A 22,667-nucleotide genomic window follows, 5' to 3' on the forward strand; every position below is an offset into this window, starting at 1 on the left:
GCTAGACCTAGAGCAAATGCGTGGATACCTGCAAACCCTCCTGACCCTGAATCTATTTTAAATAGACTGAAACAATGCAATCCAGATCTTCCAACAGCTGATTGGAAGGTTGGCCGTTTGGATGAAGTGGATGGACCAAGACGGCATGCAGTGTTTATATTGAACACTCAGTCTTTGCCACATCTAGCAAAGTCTCAGGGCTGTGTATGTTATGGCTTTCATTATATCCAAATGAAGGTATATAAAAGCGATCAGCTAAAGGATTCCGAAATGCACAAACCTCTGTCTGAATCAGAAGTAAGAGGATCCTCTTGCGAAGTTGAGGGAGATACCAAAGATGCAGACATGGATAGACACCGTATGCGAGTTGAACCTATGGTTATTGCGAGAGTCACCGAGATCTCTGAAGAGGACATTCTTGATTACTCGATTGCAACGGCTGATGTGACGGTTGTTGAAAATCTCGATGGTCCTACGGATCCTCCAGATAAATCTTCACCATTGTAAGGCTGCATGTCCCTGCCAGCATTTCAATGTTCCATTTCATCCTCATCGCTACCACAGACTCGTAAGCGACACTGCAACAATCGCCAACTGTGATAGTATTTTGCCATCACTATTAGCATGATAGTATTTTGCCATCACTATTGTTACAAGAGCCATTTTATATTTTGTGAAACACCACAACTAGCTTCTTATAATTTATTTAACCCTTCCGATCCCGAATTTTTATAGGTATCGCTAAAATTTTTTTTACTTTTAATCATGTTGAAGTCATTTAAGAAGCGTCTAGCCAAAATTTCGGGTCGCCACGCCCATTCGTTTAGGCGGTAGAGAATGTTGCCTGTAGGCAACTTTGGGCAATTGTGACTACAAACTATTTTGTTTTGCAATGATAGACGTATTACGTTGTATTGGATTTTTGTTAAGTTTTTTTGTTATTTTACAGTAAATATATACTTAGATGCGCGCGTGAGTGGAATTTCAATCACGCTCAAACACATTCACGAAGAAATATTTGTACTCACGCATGCCATGTAGGTAGGAATTCACGGTCACGAATTGGAAAGTCATAATCGCACACGCTCACACATGAACAATGGTTTTGTCTCACGCTTTCGCACGATTCACGACAATTTTCGTAATTCACGACAAATCTCGTAAGTCACGAATATTTTCGGAACACGACAATTTTCGTGGCTCAATAAAATTCTGGTAATTAACGAAATTTCTCGTAACTCACGCTATTGAAATCTTAAGCGTGATTAAATATGTAAAGGTGATTAAAATCGGTGAGCTTGAATTTAATCGTGAACGTGAATTTGTTCGTGATTGTGACTTTTTGTGTCTGTTTTACTGTGAGTGCGAATTTTATCGTGAATATGAATTTTATTGTTAACGTGGATTTTATCTTGAGCGTGAGTTGGATCGTGAGCGTGGGTTGGATCGTGAAAGTAAATTTTTATCGGGAGCGTAATTTCGCAGAAAGTTTACTCACTCACAATCACGAACACAATTTGATTTTTACTCACGCTCACGCGCCACACATTTTTCTTTAATCCCGTTCACGCACATTCACGAGGTTTCGTTTAAATTTCATTCACGAGATTTCTTTTAAATTTCATTCACGTCTTCGTGTGAATCAAGCGTGACTCACGAAAATGTTTTGTTTTTTTGTTTGTTTTTAACCCATGTCAATTTAACTGGCGGTGTAAAAAACCAAAGTATTATAAAGCGTCAATATTCGTGCTAGTATGTTGCCAAGAAGTGGCTTCCTCCCTTTTTACGATTCCTTCCAAATTCCCCACTGCACTCAGATATGTTTTCCACATCATCGCCGCATTTCTCGTCACTGGGACATCCCAATTGAAGTTCAAAATTTTTTCAAAATTATTGTTTTTCAAACCTTTTTTCTCCAGGTCTTATGTTCAAAAATATGTAATTTTACTACCACAATTGCCCAAAGTTGCACACAGGCAACTTTTCAATTTTAAAAATTTCCCATCTGTTGTTTTTTTGCAATTCTAAGATTTGACTTCCAGAAATATTTTATTTGACATGTACTACAATAGATTTAATAAAAACTTTCAACATTTTAGTTGTAATTTTTGAAAAAAGTCACATGTATAAAAACCTCTTTTTAAATTCGCAAATATTTTTTTCTTGAGGTACGTACGTATTAATGAAAATTTTTTTGCTAATTGACAACCAAATTAGCCGATTTTTCATTCAACTTGAAGAAAACACTTGTAGCTTTTGATACCGTTACAGCTTTATGAACAGAAACAAAAACAACGCTGACAGTGAGTCTCAAAACACAAAAAGTTGCCCACAGGCAACTTTAGGGTCGAAAGGGTTAAATAAAAACGATAATGAAGTGCTGAAAACATAGTTATTTCGCTTAAAATTGTGAAAGGTATATTAGTGAATTTTGACTTTCCAAATGGAATAAACCCAGTCAGAAATTCCTGATGGTTATAAATATTGAGCGTTGTAACGCTTGCTAAACAAATTGACGGTTTTTAAAAAGTATATTTTCCACAAAATTATCGTTGGAAATGCATTTTCCTTCAATGCTTGAGGTCTTTTTTTATGAATAATGGAGGTATTACTGTTGATTTGAATTGATTTAGAGTAACATAATATTCATTTTTCATATAAATTGAAGGTGTACACTAAAAAACAGTGAACCTACCAGAAAGAACAAGAAAATTAGGAATTCCCGACTTATGTTGTTTTGTCATATGATATTTTATTTAAAACAAAAAAGGAAACATATCTATTCTATTTATATGTTTTGTCGCATTGAATCCTGATAATATTCTGACTAAAAAACAACACAACTGAAGTTAAATATGCGTTTATTTTTATTTGTTTTTTTTTTTTTGACAAAACACCATGACTCGAAATATGTTGTTTTGTAAAAAAATTGCCAATTACACAAACCTTATGTGGACTTATGTTGTTTTGTCAAATGTATCATGCAAGTATTTCGATTTTATTTTACAACATATGATGAGATATGTTGTTTTGCTAAAAATTAAACTTAAAAAATTCGAGACACAATTCTATATCACCCGAACTAGGGCAGATATTCACCAATGTAGTATCACAATGGACTGAATAGTCTAAGTGAGCCTGATACATCGGGCTGCCCCCTAACCTAACCTAGGGCGCATATTGTATCTATATCTGTAAACACAGAAAGATGCGTCTTCAAAACTACACACAACATAAAATTTTTGAGAAATTGTTCTATCTCGACTTATGGGGTTTTGTCATAAGTCCACAGATATTTTTTCACATTTTAAAGATAATTTCGTTGTTTGAAGGAAAAAATTGGAGTTCAAAATTGCAAGAATGTTCTTTTGGCGCATTTGGGGTAAAATGTATGTTATAAACATTAATTACAATGTACCCTCTTTGCATAGTAAATATTAATCCTTTTTATTTTCAAACATCTGGTTACATTGCATAAACATCTGGTTACAAGCATAATGTCAAAGTAAACCTACACTAACATCATTATAACTTTTGATCTTGCTTTTTGTTATTCATTCCCTTCGTAGACAGTTACCTACAACACCGGCTTTTGTAACTCCGTTTATAATTGGAAATAAATTAGAATTAAAATATCATTAGAGATACAGTCGTGCATTTTTATTCCAACTTGGCCTTCTGGTTAACAGGGATATAACAGTTTTGGCGACGAGGATAAAAATTCGTTGAATTTATATTCAAATATAAGTGGCTTGAAGTACGTTACACTAAGCGTGTGCTAGTTTCTTTCATTGTTTTACAAAATGGAGGCCGCTCAATTTGAGCAGTTCATGAAAATGCAAAGCGAATTGGTTACGCAACTTTCAAAGTTGACTGCGAGTGCCCCTTCTACAAGTACATCACAAGGAGGTAGCAGCATTATAAACACGGCGTTGGTACCCAACTTCGAAACTTTCGATCCAACCAAAGAAACGTACAGGAATTATATTCAAAGATTTACCAATTACGTGACAATGAAAGGTGTTGACGGTAACAAGGAGTACTGTGCAAAACTCCTCTTAAATTCAATCGGGGCAAAGCTTTTCAATATGGTGTCGGCGTTAGCAGCTCCGAAAGCAGCAACAGACTTGTACTATGATGAGCTCGTAAAATTGTTGGAGGACCATCTTTCCCCGAAAAAGAATGTTCTAGTGGCACAACATAAATTCTTGTCGAAGTATCAGAGCGAAGGGCAGTCTGTGGCAGATTTTGTGGCTATGCTTCGCACTGATATCAACGATTGCGAATTTACATCTGCGTGCAAGTGCAACAATCCTATTTCAGATGTGTTTTTAAGGGCACAATTTATCAGAGGGATTTTCGACAACGGCATAAGAGAGCAGCTTCTCCAGTCCAGTAATGTTAAATTTGATGACATCGTTTCGAAAGCACTAGCACTAGAGGCGGCGAAAATCAATGCAATGGAATTGTCACATGCATCCACAAGTTCAGCCAGTGTAACTGTAAACAAAATTTTTAATAAAAAAAGTACACAACACAGTGCAAAAAACCATTACGGGCCATCATCGAAAAAGAAAATTAATTATGAACAATTGGGAATTGCTGGACTTTGCTTGCGATGTGGCAAAAATGACCACTTTGCGAAGGAGTGTCGATCAAGTTCGATATTAAAATGCAGGTTATGTGCAAAGAAAGGCCATGTTGCCAAGGTATGTATAGCATCTCTAATGGGTGAAAGTACATCATCTAGGAATAAATCCACAAACCAAGTACAAATGGACCCAGAAAACCCGATACAACCGGGAAATTCAGAATACGGCATTTACAAAATTGTGGATGTATACTCCAACGAATATACAAATGTGAGTTCGGAGCGGTATTATGCGGAAATTTCAATTGAAGGTAAATTGGTGACATTTGAAGTCGATTCTGGTTCCGGATACTCGTTCCTGCCGAGGTCCATGTATAAAAACTTAAAATTAAAGAATGAATTGATTGCCACTGATATTGTTTTCCGTTCGTATACACAAAATACGTTCATTCCTGATGGAAAAGTTCGTGTTCATATCAATTTCAACAACACGGCTATTTATGACGATCTTTACATAGTACCAGACGGGTGTGCCGCTCTGATTGGCCGAACATGGATCCGCCGACTGTCCATTAACCTCAACGAATTAGATAGAAATCATTTTGATAATTTTGCTACAAATACAATAGATGTGTCATATACAATTAAAGAAATAACAACTGAATTTTCTACTGTATTTCAACAGAAAATTGGGTGTATTCCGAATTACAAAGTGTCGCTGCAGCTAAGGGAAAACGCTACACCCACTTATACCAAGGAACGTCAGATCCCTTACGCATTAACTGAACGTGTAAATAAAGAACTAGATGAATTGGAAGCTGCAGGGATTATTTCAAAAATAGCCAATAGCGATTGGGGGTCGCCATTAGTGGTCATCCCTAAGGCGGATGGAGGAGTGAGACTTTGCGTCGACTATAAAATCGGTGTGAATCAAAGACTTGTCAACGCTCACTATCCAATTCGGAAAATCGACCAAATTTTCAACAGCTTGAAGGACTCAAAATATTTTTGCAGGTTGGACCTGTATAAGGCGTATTTACACGTCCCTGTCGACGAGTCTTCTAGTGAAATTCAAACCATATCAACCCATCGTGGGACATTTCGCATGAATAGACTGTCTTTTGGTATTAAGACCGCCCCTGCTGAATTCAACAGGATAATTGATCAAATACTGCGTGAAATACCAAAGACTGAGTCATATTTCGATGACATTGTGGTGCATGGAGAATCCATGGGTGAGTGCAAACGGAATTTAAAATCTTGTCTAGCACAATTGAAAAAGTACGATCTTCACCTCAATATGGCAAAATGTACGTTTTTCAAAACGCAAATTGAATTTTTGGGCCACATTGTGGAATTTAACAAAGTTCGAAAATCCAGGTCAAAAGTAAAAGCAATTTTGGAAATGCCACAACCAAAATGCGTGGAAGATGTCCGTCGTTTCCTTGGAATGGTGACGTACTATTCCAGATTTATACCCAATTCGTCTACCATAACTACACCATTACGCTTGCTGCTACGCAAAAATTCAAATTTTCAATGGTCTTCAAAATGTGAAAAAGCATTCAATATTCTGAAAGAGGAAATTGCTAGCGATAGAGTTTTAATGCCATTTAATCCAGATTTAAAAGTGCAACTCGCATGCGATGCTAGCCCTACGGGCATAGCAGGTGTCTTGTCTCACATTGTAGATAGGGAGGAAAGGCCTATTGCGTTCGCATCGAGGTCTTTGACCTCCGCAGAACAGAATTATTCGCAGCTAGACCGCGAGGCATTAGCCATCGTTTTTTCTGTCCAACATTTTCATGAATATTTATTTGGCAGGCATTTTAAACTCATTACGGATAATAAGCCGTTATCTAGAATATTCCACGAGAATTCTAAATTACCTTCAATGACTTCATCAAGGCTTCAGCGTTATGCAGCTTTCCTAACTGGCTATGACTACGAAGTGTCAACGAAAAAGAGCGATGAAAACGTTAACGCTGATTGTTTATCGAGAGCCCCGTTAACAACAGATGTAAAATATATTAATTCTATTGATATGGAAGTACATGCTATATGCGAAACAACATTGTTCCAAATTAATTCGTCAAATTTGAATTATTTTTCAATTCGGGATGCTACAATGAAAGATCCAGAACTTTCGAGAATTTTATATAGTCTTCGCAATTCAGACAAAACGGACACAGAATACACAATTGATTCAAATATTTTATTTAAGGGCCAAAGAGTTGTAGTACCACTAGCCCTTCGGCAGGACGTTCTTTTCGAACTTCATCAAACTCATATTGGGATAACCAAAATGAAGCAGCTAGCTAGACGGTACGTGTACTGGCCTTCCATAGATAAAGATATTGAGAAGTTTGTAAGGTCGTGTTCTGCTTGCGCTTCTGTTCAAAACAATCCAGCAAAAGTAATTCTTCATCCTTGGGAGGAACCACAACATAATTGGCAGCGCATCCACATTGACTATGCGGGACCGTATCAAGGTCATCAACTCCTTGTAGTCATCGACGCAAAATCAAAGTGGGCTGAGGTGGGCGTTTGTTCAGTTGCCCCCACATCAGCCTCCACCATCGAAATGCTTCAAAACATTTTTGCACGTAATGGATATCCTGATGTCATAGTATCCGATAATGCCACAATTTTTAAGAGTGAAGAATTCACCATGTTTTGTCGTAAGTCGGGAATTTTTCAAAAATTTATCGCCCCAGGGCATCCCGCAACAAATGGATTGGCTGAGAGGAATGTCCAAACCCTAAAAAAGAGACTTGGAGCAATGGCGGATGACCCATCGCCGATACATAAGAAGATTCGTAAAATTATATTCCGTTACAGGGCGACGCCACTCCAAAATGGCAAATCACCATCTGAGCTATATCTGGGAAGGCAAATAAGAATCCAGCTCGATGCGTTAAAGCCCACCAAAGCGTTTGGGAAAACCGTTACAGACGTTCCTATTCGACAGTTGAACGTAGGAGATAGAGTTCAAGTCAGATATTACACCCAAAACAAACCGATCTGGAAGTTTGGAGAAGTTAGTAAAAAACTTGGACGTTTACATTATTTAATACACCTTGACAATGGATACGTTTTGAAACGCCACATAAACCAGCTGCGACTTACGGAGGTAACCACATCTGATGCAAATAATAGTCAACAATCTAGGAACGAAGTAGATAAGAACCAAAATGGTGACCATATTCTTCAACATTATCCGATTGTGGAACAATACCTTCTACCACAAACATATATCCGAGGGCTAAGACCATCTACTTCATCTGCACCAGAACAAGTATCGGAATCTGTGCCTTCAAATTCTTCTAGGAGTACCGAAGAGGCATCAACACCAAGTCGACGGACTTCATCTCGTCAACGAAGACCCCCTCGCTACTATAGCGACTATGTTCGTCATTAATTTGTTATGTCTTCTTCAAGTGGGGGAGAATTGTTATAAACATTAATTACAATGTACCCTCTTTGCATAGTAAATATTAATCCTTTTTATTTTCAAACATCTGGTTACATTGCATAAACATCTGGTTACAAGCATAATGTCAAAGTAAACCTACACTAACATCATTATAACTTTTGATCTTGCTTTTTGTTATTCATTCCCTTCGTAGACAGTTACCTACAACACCGGCTTTTGTAACTCCGTTTATAATTGGAAATAAATTAGAATTAAAATATCATTAGAGATACAGTCGTGCATTTTTATTCCAACTTGGCCTTCTGGTTAACAGGGATATAACAATGTACAAATTGTAAGAAATTCTTAAGTATTTTGTTTCAAATGCGGACATTTGTAAATAACTTTTCCCCTTTTTTAGTTCATTTAACCAACCTACGCAAAAAAATATTAATGTAATTCCCTTACTTTCACAAAACACAATAAGTTCATGAGCTAAAATAGAGTTAAAGTGACTTTAGTGTCCTCGAGGGTTCACCTTATTAGTGTACCTTTGGCTTTTTGAATGGATAATGTATAGTCAAATTAAAAACTTCAATTTGAATTTTCAGTGTTTTTTATTGGTTGTAAACCATCGATACACCGTATAACGATGTTATCATTTTGGGGTTGTCAAAGCGTTCCTTAAACAATCAAAAAAGCTTATAAAATATTGTTTTCATGACGCTTTGGAAACGTTGTTAAATACGATCGATACACCGTAGAATGATGTTATCATTTTGGGGTTGTATCAACCCTTTTTCCCACAGTGTATCAACCGTTTACAATGCTTTTACAACGCTTTTCCGATGGTTTTTTCTGACTGGGAAGTGATAGTTTTTCAAATATTTTTCGAGACACGCTGCCTCCATTGGCAAAGCACTGGCTGATAGACGCTACAACATGTAACTTGCAACTTGTAACTCAACATCAATCTTTTATTAATGCATAAAAATATGTTAAATGTGATGTGATAGTCGTATAAATGTTATATTTATGAGAATTTATAAATGTTTAATAAAATTAATAAACATCTAAACATCGTGTTGTACTTGACCACAATGATTCTTTTACAACTATCTTAAAATGCACTTTCTCTAATTGTTTGAAGGGGCTCTTATTGGCGTCCTTCTAAATGTATCCAGAAGGGCACCTAATAATTACACTCATGCGATACTTTTTTGTAGTAACTTGGCGTGGTACAACTTCTCAATAGTGACGGCGCTTTTCCGAGGAGTTTTAGATATCGTATACGACTGTTTTCGACGTAGTGGGGATTCTCAGAAGCGCCCCCAAATTCAAAAAATGTTGGCAGTGGTGCTGCCTTAAAAGTTTTCCTGATGAAAGGGGACATAGATATAGTTCTTATTCAAGAACCATATGTTTATAGAAACAAATATGTGGGGTTCAAACTATTGCAGTAATGGTAATGATGTAAATCGAGCCTGTATAATTGCTAAAAACGAGCTCAACTTGTTTCTGCTTCCTTCAATGTTCAATACAGACACTGTCGTTGCCAGTTTAGAAATAGCCAAATGCAAATATTGGGTATCTTCGGTCTACATGGGACATGATAGGGAGATGCCTCCATGTGCCGTTAACACCTTAGTTGAGGAGTCATTGAAAACAAAGACAAAACTCATATGGGGAAGTGGTGACATTAATGCAAGAGGAGAGTCACTTCTAGAGTTTATTTTGCGTACTAATTTGGTAGTTTGCAATAAGGGAGATGCCCCAACCTTTGTCAATAAAAACAGGCAAGAGGTTTTGGACGTCACCTTGGCTTCGCAAGAACTGAATAAAATGATATCTGATTGGCAGGTATTAAGTGAACACAGCTTCTCATATCATCGCTACATCAGTTTCAAATTTAATGTTCATACCACCAAATGTTAGGAAAGCTGATTGGAATAGGTATAGGGAATCGTTCAATATGATGATATGAGAAATGTGCAAGTTATCGAACACGCAGTGGAGAGGATTACTAAGGCCTTCAACATTCCACTGAAAGCTGCATGCCCTAGAGGGAAGCCAAGGGGGGAAAATCGACCACCATGGTGGTCTACGGAGTTAGGTAATATGAGGAAATCGTGCAGGAAGCTCTTTAACAAAGCAAAGTCCACCAGAGCTCCTGTGGATTGGGACGCTTACAAGAAGAATCTGAGAGGATACAAGCGAGAACTGAGATAGGCTCAGCATAACTCTTGGAATGATTACAGCAGCAGCTTCGAGAATACGTCCGAGGCTTTCAGATTACGGAAGGTGCTAGCATCCACGAACTCCGCTCCAGGTTTCATTAAAACATCGGAGGGCAATTGGACAACGACCACTGAGAAGACGCCGGAGGTACTATTGGACACCCATTTTCCCCGGAAATCAGACGGTTGAACCATGTACTGGCGGTGACACAGTGGCTCAGCGGTCGTTTCCTATCGAGGAAATTGTCTCGGAATCTAGAATAAAATGGGCGTTAAAAAGCTTTGGACCATTCAAATCCCCCGGACTTGATGGAATTACACCGGCGGAGTTACAAGCGGTGGCTGACAGAATTATCCCCTGGTTGTCGACGATATATATTGGATGTATAAACTTAAGATATATTCCAGGAAAGTGGAGGGAAACAAAAGTCGTTTTCATACCTAAAGCGGGAAAAGCCTCTCACTCGAATGCGAAGGATTTTTGACCAATCAGCTTATCATCATTCCTACTTAAGACTCTGGAGAGGATGATAGATATTTATCTTAAAACTAGCGTTTGCTCTCGAAACGACAGCATGCATTCTCGAAGGGCAGGTCTACTGAGACCGCATTACATGAACTAGTCAGCTTTATTGAAAGCTCACTATCTGTCAAAGAATACACAATCGTGGCGTTTCTAGACATCGAAGAGGCGTTCAATAACGTCCATCCGAGCTCGATATTAAATGGATTGACAACTCTGAATGTTGATCTAGAGGCACTCCTCAAGGAGGAGTTCTATCACCTCTTCTTTTTTGGAATTTTGCTATAAACAACCTTCTGGTTTCCCTAGAAAAAGAAAGGATAAAAGTGGTGGCATACGCAAATGATGTGGCGCTAGCAGGAAAATTCCCATCAACAGTTAGAGATATTATACAGAGAGCCCTCCGGATGACTGAGAAATGGGCGAAAGATAATGGTCGTGGTGTAAATCCTGCAAAGACAGAACTAGTCATGTACTGCAAGCAGGGCTGTGGAGTCGAGTTAATTTTGCTCGACTCCGGCTCCGACTCCAGCATTTCTTATAAGCCACGACTCCGACTCCGGAGTCGACTCCAGGTGGTGTACCTAAATCTCATTTTAACAGTAATCCAATGCTATTTTTAAGGTTTCAAAAAAAGACCGATATTAGTATTCTATTTGTCCAAAACAACTCTAATTATAAATTTTGATACGACTCGACGACAAACCTCAGTATTTTAGGGATGTAAAAGCTCTACATTTTAAATACGAAACAAGACTATATAGAGACCACATCAAAATATGGGTAGATAATAACCATCTCCAGAATATGTACATATTTATAAAAACACAAAATTTCAAAAATTAAATTCTAGAAGTTTAAAAAGTAAAATCCTGGCATTGGTCTATATAGGCATTTAAAAAAATAAATCTGTATAAAAAAGAAAAATACACAAAAAAAAAAACAAAATGCAAATGGGCTAATCAGATTGAAAGTTTAAATGCTAAAAAATGTTATGCGTCGTATATATAAAACAAACATAAACTGCCAAAAATTAGGACGGACGGAATTTTTAATAACCACTACCATACAACAGATGACAAGAATAGCTGGACAGTTACGAATATTGTTTCTATAAAAGTAAAATGCTGAAACATCGATTTATAAATAGTCTATCACCCACCAAAAAATTTGGAAGCTCTTCTCAAGGCACAACTTTAAAAGAACTTCCAAAAATGCTCTTCCAAAGATGTTCTTTATTTTAACTACACAGGAAGTTCATTTGAGTCACTTTCTTTATAACTCGCTTTTTTCATATTTTTAATGGGAAATTTGTTTTTTTTTTCAAATAGAATTTGAATGGAATTTGTATATACACAGTAAAGGATATTTGGCAACTCTGAAATGTCAAGCATGTAAAAATTGCTGGCTCGCGAAAAATTTAATAAAAATTAAAAAATACGTCTGTTTTGTAGCAGAAAAATACTGATTTATACGTTTTAGACGTCAGTGTTTTCTGGACAGTTGGAGTTTATAATTTGTTCCAGTTATTCAAAACGTTTTTGGCCTGTGTTTCATTGAGTGTGACTGCGGTTTACCCGCCATTGGTGCTTGCTGTTTTGTTATTTTGCGCTGTGCCTGTTGATGTCTCATATATTTCAAAGATAACATTGTCATTTGCTATTCTTCAAAATATAAACATTGTCATTTGCTGCTTTCCTGATCTTCAAAAACAAAAATTGGTGTCTCATATGCTCTTAACATAAACATTGTCATTTGCATCTCTATTTATTGCGCCCAAAGCTGTGTATTTGTAATTGTTGGAAATATGCCTTCAAAGAAAAAAGTATACAAATGCCCTGCCTGCACCTCAAAAGTATCTGGATATAGTATTGGGTGCTTTGTTTGCGGTGAATTTTATCATATTGCCTGCTTAAAGGTTCAAATGCAACAGTTGCATGATAAAGGAAAGTGCTTGTGTTGTGAGTGAAGATGATGCGTCTTGTACTAGTGCCGGTGGTACTCTGCCACATATTGGTTTAAGCAGCACAATGTTTGAGCCAGTGGGAGATAGTTGCAACATGACTACTCCTGACTTAAATGTACAGCTACGTAAATACTGTGAAGAATTCAGCTCAGTTATTGAGGCACAACAAAATAAACACAAAAAGGAGCTTGAGGAAAAAATTTTGGCCATTCAGGCTAAATCAAATGAGACCATACACAAAATTCGTGATGAATTTAGTAACAAGCTTGAGAGTTTGGAGAAAGAATTTAAAAATGCCTACGACACTTTCAAACATTTGGGCAACAGTTATGCCAATGATATTCGAGAAATAAAAGGACACAATGATATCTTGCAGCGAAGGCTTAATAGGTCTAACATTGTTGTCAATGGTTTACCTCGTGGCATTAAGGATTTGAGGATACCCATCATTAAGATTGCTGCCATGTGTAATGTGGAGCTTTGTCCTTCTGATTTGCAACATTGTTGCTACATATTGAGTGGGAATTCTGTGCTTGTTAAATTTAATTGCATATATAAGCGTGATTTAATAATGGCCAATTATCATCGTGGAACTCGTATACTGCTCAATGAAGTTATGGGTGTTAATGTGAGTAGCCGAATATTCTTAAATGATCATCTTCATAGCTCTGCATCCAAATTAATTTATATATGCCGGAGGCTTAGAAGTGAGAACAAAATAAAAAGCTTCAAGCTCGTAAATCGTGATATTCCGAAAGTGGAAATATATTTACTTAATGGGGAATGTAAGCTATTGGATGCTGAGGAATGTGAAAAGCTACTGGATGAGATATAAAGCCAATCGTTGTAGAACTTAACACTAGGTAAATTTATTTTATTTTACTTTATAGATTTGTTATTTTTTTATTTAATTTTTCGTTGCCATTAAATGTTTTTTTTTTATGGAAAATTTTTTGTCAAATATTGCTAGTGATAATAGTTACTTATCGTCACAATTGAGAAATTTTAGAGGAAATTTAAATGTTGGTCACTTTAATTGTCAGAGTTTTTCTGTAAACCGTTTGTCATCGAAACTTAGTGAAGTTCGAAATGTACTAGAGGGGAACTATTTAGATATCGTGGGGGTGAGTGAGACGTGGCTTAAGCCATACATGGCTTATGATGTTGTTGATGTGCCGGGGTATGAATGTCATAGGGTTGATCGACCAGCTGGTAGGGGGGGTGGTGTGGCGTTATATATTTTAAAAGGTATTAGACATAGAGTGGTTTTTGTTGGTCAATTGTTTGGTGAAGTTGAGTGCATATTTATTGAACTTTTAATTGGGGGGACAAAATACTTGGTTGGTACTGTCTATTTGCCACATGGTGATGTTGGCAAGTTTCATGAACATATATCAGATATTATTGTTAGATATGACAGGGTAGTTCTTATGGGGGATTTCAATACGAATTTATTTGAATTGCAGAAATCTGCTACTATGAGGGCGGTCTGTTCAGACTTGAATCTTTCCATAGTACACAATGGCATTCCTACACATTATGATACCTTTCACAACTCAACTTCACTTATTGATTATTTTCTTGTGTCTTCGTCTGATTTGGTTGAGTTGTCTGGTCAGTTTCAATGTCCGGGTTTATCTCACCACTCGTTTATTTTTTGTTCGATTCATGTTGTGTTTTCCAGTGTACCGCAATTTTATGAGTACGTTGATTATGATGCTATTAGCATCGATCAGATAAAGGACGCGTTTGAATCCTGTGATTTCTCTGGAGTCTATTGCACGTCGGATGTTGACGTTCAGATGGACCTGTTGTATGCCAATTTGCGCCAAGTCCATGGAATTTTCCCTATTCGTAGGAAGAGGTGTTCTTACCAGAGGAAGGATGTGTGGTTCAATGATCCGAGTATTAGATATCAGGTATCTCTGCGTGATATTGCTTGGAAGGAGTACGTCCGTCACCCTTCCGCTGAGAATAGAAGGATATTTTGCCGAAGTCGGAATAGAGCGAAACGTGTTATTAGAAGGGTCAGAGCGTCATTTCATAATAGATTATTTGATGGTAAATCAAATAAAGAAGTTTGGTCAATACTTAAAAAGTATGGGGTGGGGAAGTGCAATGATGTTATTGATGTTGACGTTGAGGAATTGAATAATGTGTTTGTGTCTCATCAGAATGTAGTGTCTCATCAGAATGTTTTCCCGAGTGTCTCTGATGCTAGTGAAGGTAATTTTTCGTTTCGTGCTGTTACTTATGCTGACTTAGTTGATGCTCTGTCTCTTATCAAGTCGAATGCAGTGGGTTCTGCCGGTTTTACTTTAAAGTACCTGAAAATGTGTTTCCAATTTTTTGCTAGGCATCTTTTGCATATTGTCAATACTATTTTCATGACTTCGTCGTATCCATCTTTATGGAAAATTGGGAAGATTATTCCTATACGGAAGAATGATGCTGTAGTTAGTTATAGGCCTATTTCTATTATGCCCATTCTATCGAAAATGGTGGAATATCTCATGAAGTCTCAGATGATGGACACTATTATCGAGAACTCCTTGCTCCATGATTCACAGACTGGCTTTAGAAGGAATCGCGGCGCAGCATCTCTTTTGATCGGGCTTACTGATAATATTAGAAAAGTAGTGAGTGACCGTGGTAATTGTGTTCTAGTGTCGTTAGATCTTGAAAAAGCGTTTGATAGGGTAGATCATGCTATTCTTATATGTAAACTTATGACTTTCTTTGGATTTTCATCTTCTGCATGTTTGTTAGTTAAGTCTTACCTTGGAAATAGATTTCAATATGTTTGTAGTGGTGGTCATTGCTCGAGTATGTTGCGTGTAGTTAGTGGTGTTCCACAGGGGTCTGTGCTTGGGCCGCTTTTATTCATTATGTTCATTAATGATCTGTTTGATTTAGTAGCTAGTCCGAATTGTTTACCATTTGCGTTTGCTGATGATATACAACTTCTTTTTAAAAGTCAGTCTGATTTCCCTGATGTCCTGCAAAGTGTTATTGACGATACGTCAAGAGTTTTATGTGACTGGATGTGTACAAATGGTCTTTCTGTTAATACTGACAAAACTAAGGCGATTAGGTTCACTAATCATGGGGATGTGTCTGTGAATTTTGGGAATGTGCCAATCGCCTTTGTTGATCGTGTCAAGTGTCTTGGTGTTGTCTTGGATTCTGACTCATCATTTCAACCTCATATCAGTGCAATATGTTCTAGGATTAATTTTCTTTTAAGTAAGTTGTACAATGTTGAATTACATATGCCGTTTGTGATTAGGAAGAGAGTAGCTCATTCCCTGTTGATGCCTGTCATTTTGTATTGTTTAGAGGTGTTTTCTGGGACGTTAGGATTTGTCTTCAAGAAAATTCAGCTGATTTTTAATAGAATAATTAGATTTGTTTATGCTCTCAATGTTCGTCAGCATGTGACACCATGTGTCATTGACTTTTTGGGATGTGAATTTTGCAAATTTGTAGATATTCGTGTTTTGTTGCATTTCCATAAGGTATATAGGACACAAACGCCTAGGTACGTTGCGGAATTGTTTACCTTCTGCAGGTCGGTTCGTAACCCACAAATATTTATACCTAGGTTAACGACTTCATTAGAAAAGTCTTATTTTGTCCGCGTTGCTCGCATTTTCAATGCATTACCTATTTCTCTCAAGATATTTAATTGTTCCTCAACTACATTTCGTAAAAGACTACATGTTCATTTTTCTAATTCATGAGTCAAATGTGTGATAAGTACTAAGTCTTATATAATTTATGTCAGTTAATAATTTTAATTTTATTTTTATTATTTTTATTATTTTTTTCTTTTTTTTTTGTTATGTTAAATGTTAATTTAATTTTTATCCTGCATGTATTGTCTCATCCCTAACGTTGTGTTAGCAGATGTTGACTAGTTACTGAGTAGCTGTAAATTCTTTAATTAATTTTTTTAATTTTTATTTATTTTTTTATATATATATATATTTTTTATTTAGTTTTTAGTTTTTTTTTTATTTAGTTTGTATTATGTTATATCATTTTTTTATTTATTTTATTGAGTCTCTTTACTAGCTTTTTATGTTAGTATTGCTGTCTTACTCACATATTCATGTTTTTTTTTTTTTACTTTGTTATTTTTTTTATTGTTCTTATTTTTTAATTTTTTAAATTGATAATTTAATTTATTTTTTTTTAATAGTTTTTTTTTCTTAATTTTGTTAATTTGTTTTAATTATTATGTATTTGTTTGATTCAAATTCAGTTTAGTCACTTATTGATACTATTTTTGTTATTAATTTCTAGTTTTTAAGCGCATAATTTTTATAATTTGTTATTATTGCTATGTTTGTGTAGTTTTGGAATCCGTATATGGCTTTGCAGCTTGGATTCGCCAAGAGAAAATAAATAAAAAAAAAAATAAAAAAAAAAAAATAAAAAAATAGGTTAAAAACAGATTATGAATCAATTTGGCACCACTTCCGGATCCAAAAAGAACATTTTCACTACTTTTTTGGCGACGCTTTTTTTGGTGGGCAGTTATGGACATTAGAGGCCATTAATTTAATGTAAAGAATTTCGTGTGGCTTTGATGAAACAAACTTTCTCCCAAAAGACCGGCTCAGATGGCACGTAGGCAGAGGTTATTACAGCTTCCAAGGACATCGGGTGTATATGAAGGGCTATCTCAAAATTTGGGCCGACGGGAAATTTACGCATTTATTTATGGATCTCAAATAACTCTAAATTCAAAATTTATGACAAATCTTATGAAAATTTAGACTGGAAAAAAATTCTTAAAACAAATCGGTAGTTGGGTTTATATGTAGCTGCTATATCACAAAATTTTCCTGTATGACCCATCTTCGAACTCGACATGCTTGCCAAGAATCAGAACGTTAGGTTCTACTGCTGTATTGCCTTAAAATTGTACCCTTATCAAGAGTATATAGGGTCAAAAATCGATATTTTTATGTGATAAAAATGGACAATACAATTCAGCCCATATTCTAGTAAAACCTTACTTTTTATATCACCGTGAAATTTCACCCATATAAATACACTTTGAATGGCTTGAAATCCAGTACTTCGTTTTTCGATTAAAACCCCTAATGGAATCTAAATTGTCGAAATATTTCCTTAATTACAAAGATATGAAGTGTTTTTCAAATTTTGTTTCGCCGAAGTCGGAGTCGAGTAAAATTTCTACGACTCCAGCAAAATCTTCAGACTCCGACTCCACAGCCCTGACTGCAAGGATCGCAAAACTCCAACGGTTAGGCCCATTTCCTTAGGGGGTATTGAAATTCCCTTTGGCGAGTGTGCAAATACATTGGCGTTATTTTGGACAGGAAGCTGAACTTTAACTTAATATTGAAGAAATGGCGAGGAAAGCAACGGTAGCTTTGTACTCGTGCAAAAAGGCAATAGGCCGGCACTTCACCATTCGACAAGTTTAGACAAAGTTCAGCGTATGGCGTGCTTGTATATCTCAGGTGCATTCAGCAAGACAGGAACAAATTCCCTTAATGTCATACTGCATCTATTGCCTTTAGACATTTTGGCCAAACAGTCAGCTGCAACAACGGCTGTGCGGTTACGCGAGCTATCGCTGTGGTCGGAACAAAGTTACGGTCACAGTTCGGTCCTCAAAATAATGTCAGATGTGCCTAACGTAGTGGATTACACTTTGGCGAGACCACTTTTCGACAAAAAGTTAGGGACTCTAATTCCCAACAGTGAGGCGTGGTGTACACGGACCCCGGGGAATAAAAGATATATAGATTTCTTCACTGATGGCTCCAAATTGGATGGACAAGTGGGTTTCGGAGTATATTCTAACGATCTGGAACTTCGAATAGCGAAAAGATTACCTGATCACTCTAGTGTTTTTCAGGCTGAAATATTAGCAATAAGAGAAGTGGTGAAGTGGCTGAGAAGTAATGCTCCAAGCAATATTGGCATTAATATATACTCAGACAGTCAACCTGCAATAACATCCTTGGACTCTGTATTCCTCAACTCGAAACGGCCATCGACTGCCGCAAATCTCTCAACGAGATGGCTGAGCAGCACAATATTCACCTAATATGGGTGCCTGGCCATAGGAACATACCGGGAAACTGCGAAGCAGGTGAGCTAGCAAGGCTAGGAACTACCTTACATATTCCAGGGGAACTAGAATCTGTTGGTATGCCTATTGCTACCTGTACTGCGTGAGATAGCTGTCATGATGGCAAATGTTCGATGGGAGAATGCAAGGGTTGTAACGACACCAAGCAAATATGGCCCCATTTAAACTTAAACCGTACACTAGATATGTTAGTGTTCTCGAGACGCCAGATATCACTCCTGATATCTGCCTATCGCTGCCTGATAGGCGATTTTGAAAAAAACTATTGGCGCGAAGTATAATAACTATTGTATGAGCTGTCATGATGCGGAGGAAAAGGAATCAATAAAACACCTCTTGTGTAAGGCGTAAGCAAATTTTAGGGGCATATAGCTTCAGATTACTGGCGGACCTGGAAAACGTTAACTTAAGCAGTCTGCTAATGTTTTTGGAACAATCTGGTGGGTTCAACAGAAGAAAATAATCGAGAAGGTTCAGCGGTTAAAACTAGAAGTGTCCATATGTAATAGGTACTTTTAGTTAACGTGTTATCACAATGGACTGAATAGTCTAAGTGAGCCTGAAACTTAATCGGGCTACCACTTTAACCTAACCTTACCTAACCTATGTTTCCGTTTTTCTCTACAAATCACTTGAATTTTTCGACAAGCAAATATCTTGTTTCACGTAAAACCAAAAATATTTTGGGGGGAATCAAAGCACAAGGTGAAATCTATTTGAAGAGGTATTAAGACCATGCCCGAATTTTTTGGGGGAAACTAACATTTTGATTTTGTCGTTGGGAGCAACCGTGGTGCAATGGTTAGCATGCCTACCTTGCACACAAAGGGTCAATACCAGTATTGTCCGAGCATCAAAATGTTTTTCAGCCATGGATTGTCTCCTCTCACATATTTCCAAAGTAATAAAATTTATGTAGATTATATTCTTACACTATCATTGATAAAAGAAAAATATACATATATCTCTATCATCAAAAACTATCTTCGCAGCAAAAAAAAACGTCGCCAAAACAGTAGTGAAAATGTTCTTTGCGGAATTGGTGGAAAATTTGTGCAGAAGCGATGAATTTAACATGGGCATTTCAGCAGCCGTTGCAGTGAATATGCATCACTTCATAATGTGTGACCTGAATTCACTGTTTTGGACGTGAATTAAAACATGTGATATTTTGCCAAATAAATAAACTTTATAATTTTTAATGCATTGTAACACTTGTCTGAAACGTTTGACCTCAAGTATTTTCAAAAATTCACAATTTTTCTAGAATGGATGTGACATTTTTTTCGACAAAATTTACATTATTTGTACGATTTTACTACCTCTTATTCAGTTTTTAGCCTTTTTGGAACAAAAATGTTAAAATTACCCGTTAAAAATGTGAAAAAGGTAGTCATAAAAAATGAATTTGAAGAACTTCTGCGCAGTTAAAATAAAAACATCCTTTGGAGGACTTTTTTGGAAGTGCTTTTAAAGTTATGCCTTTAGAACAAAACCCAATTTTTTGCTGGGAATTGTTATAGGCATATCATAGGAAACAGTACATCTAAACTAAACCACATCAATTTTAATAGAGCAACAAAATTAATGGTACCAATGGTACTAAATGTAAAACATTCTTAAGATATCTTTTATGTCTTATAGTTTAAAATACATTATATTACTATCGATCATTTAACTAACGAACAAAACTGCAAGCGAAACTCACCTCAACCCATAGTGGTTCGACGGCTTTAGGACACCTTTCATAAATTCCAATTCCATGAGAAAAATCTATTACTTCATCCTCCGTTCCATGTATCACCAAAACAGGAGACTTTACTTTTGATACTTTATCGATACTGTTTGAAATATCTTTATTAAAGCAATTCAATTATTAAAATTGCTAAAAACGCTTAATATTTACCTTGGAAAAGCATCAAAGAACCAGGTCCTCTTCGTATTTCTAAAAACGACTCTCAAACCAGACATAAGCGGAGAATGAAGTATGACAGCACCTACTTCATGTTTAGTGGCCAAATCTACCGTGGGTACTGTGCCAATACTTTGGCCGTAGAGAATAATTGATTCAGGGTTGATATTAAATCTAGACGAGGGATTTTTATTATAGTAATAATTATTTTAATAATTCGTACCTCGATCTCAAGGCCTGCCATGCCGCTTCGATATCGGCATACAAGTTCTTTTCTGAGGGTTTACCACCGCTCATACCATATCCAGAATAATCATAGCCAAATATGTTGCAATTGAGTTGGGATCCTAATGATAAAAAGAAACTGCTCATCTGTCCCAGGTCTACTGCATTACCATGTGAAAATAAAAGTGTATATTTGGCGTTTTTACTACAACGAACATATACACATGTTATAAGGTTACCACGAGAAGTACGGGTAAAAAATGCTTCGACTTTCGATTTGTCTCTTTCAGAATATTGCCATTCAGCTCTATCATAAAAATGTAAATTATATTTGATATTGTTTTCGTCAGCAGGAGTTAATTTATAGGTTGCATCTGGAGGTTGAAAAGCTAATTTTGCTGCTATGGGTCCTGGACAGGGAGGACAACAAAACATACAACAAAGCTCGCTAATGCTGAACATAACGCCAAAAATTATTTCAAGGATGAGTAGCTGGGCAAGTACTATTGTACTATTGAAATCCTGCTGAAACAGATCAAAATTAAAGAAACTCATAATTTCTTTAAACCACTTTATATCATAGATAATACCTTCAGAATAATGCTTCCTAAACTTCTTTTAAATCCCAGGAATATGTAGATGTTATAGACACTTCAAAATATTCTGTTGTTTATGTTACCATCATTTAGACGTCAACATGTAGATGTACTAGCATTTTTAGCTTTTAAATATGTCAAGAATTTTAGATATCTACTGTAATCAGTGTGAAAATACATCCATAGCGACTGTCGGTAGCGGAACACTTATTTCACAACAAACACAAAAGCGACCATATATTAGGTCTATTTGTTTGCGACCATATATTAGGTCTGTTTCCAGTAAAAATTATACATTAAAAACTTGCAAGAGAGTAAAATTAGATTTTACTCTCTCTCTCTCTCTGCTAAATTTGGCAGAAATGTGCACTAAAATATTCCAGTACCATTTACAATAAACCAATTCACAGCATTTAAACCAATTCACGGCCATTTTCATGTAGCTTCGATAAGCATTTAAAGCCGACACACAATGAACACGCTGCTTATTTCATTACTTCGAAAAAAAAAGTGTAAACATTCACAATTATATTATATAAATATAATAAGGCGCCGAAGCGTAAAAATGCAGCCAGAAAAAAGTGACCCCTTCTTTAAGTTAAAATGAACTCATTGTGAAGAAAATTGAACTTCGTCAAAAACGATGTGATTTCGTAGAAATTAGCTAGAATGCATTCCATATATTAGTAAACATATTCCTATATTTATGTACCACTATTGGAAAGTTGGCAACACTGATATTAAACAGACGTTTATTTTTGTGCGAATTTTCATCACAAGTTTAATTTTTTTTAAAGGTGAGTACTATGTTCTTATTTTTCACCAAAACACTAAATTAAAAGTACAAAAATATTTATCAAGACGATTATATTTATAAAAAGTCTTGCGAAATAATGAATAGAAAAGATCTAAGGAATTGCCCTGCCAACATTTTTTAAATTTGGGGGCGCTTCTGAGAATCCCCACTACGTCGAAAATAATCATATACGACATCAAAAACTCGTCGGAAAAGCGCCGTCACTATTGAGAAGTTGTACCACGCCAAGTTACTACGAAAAAGTTTCTC

At 36.3% G+C, this 22,667-nt stretch overlaps 1 protein-coding gene across 3 annotated transcripts in view; it reads right to left on the bottom strand.

Moving 5' to 3' along the window:
* The window catches only part of LOC142221352 (alpha/beta hydrolase domain-containing protein 17B), a 72,862-nt gene extending 51,113 nt beyond the window's left edge, over nucleotides 1-21,749 (bottom strand). For 2 of the 3 annotated variants that reach the window (XM_075291063.1, XM_075291065.1), the window contains exons 1-4: nucleotides 21,596-21,749; nucleotides 21,004-21,527; nucleotides 20,775-20,954; nucleotides 20,577-20,709 (exon numbers count right to left, since the gene is read on the bottom strand). In XM_075291063.1, the coding sequence (XP_075147178.1) occupies nucleotides 20,577-20,709; nucleotides 20,775-20,954; nucleotides 21,004-21,467 (777 nt within the window). In that variant the 5' untranslated portion in view covers nucleotides 21,468-21,527; nucleotides 21,596-21,749. Of the gene's footprint in view, nucleotides 1-20,576; nucleotides 20,710-20,774; nucleotides 20,955-21,003; nucleotides 21,531-21,595 lie in introns of all 3 variants that reach the window. The other variant, XM_075291064.1, reaches the window with a different exon arrangement.
* Nucleotides 21,750-22,667: the final 918 nt, after the last annotated feature.

The sequence above is a fragment of the Haematobia irritans genome, chromosome 1 (assembly GCF_050003625.1).
Source record: "Haematobia irritans isolate KBUSLIRL chromosome 1, ASM5000362v1, whole genome shotgun sequence".
NCBI classification, from domain to species: domain Eukaryota; kingdom Metazoa; phylum Arthropoda; class Insecta; order Diptera; family Muscidae; genus Haematobia; species Haematobia irritans.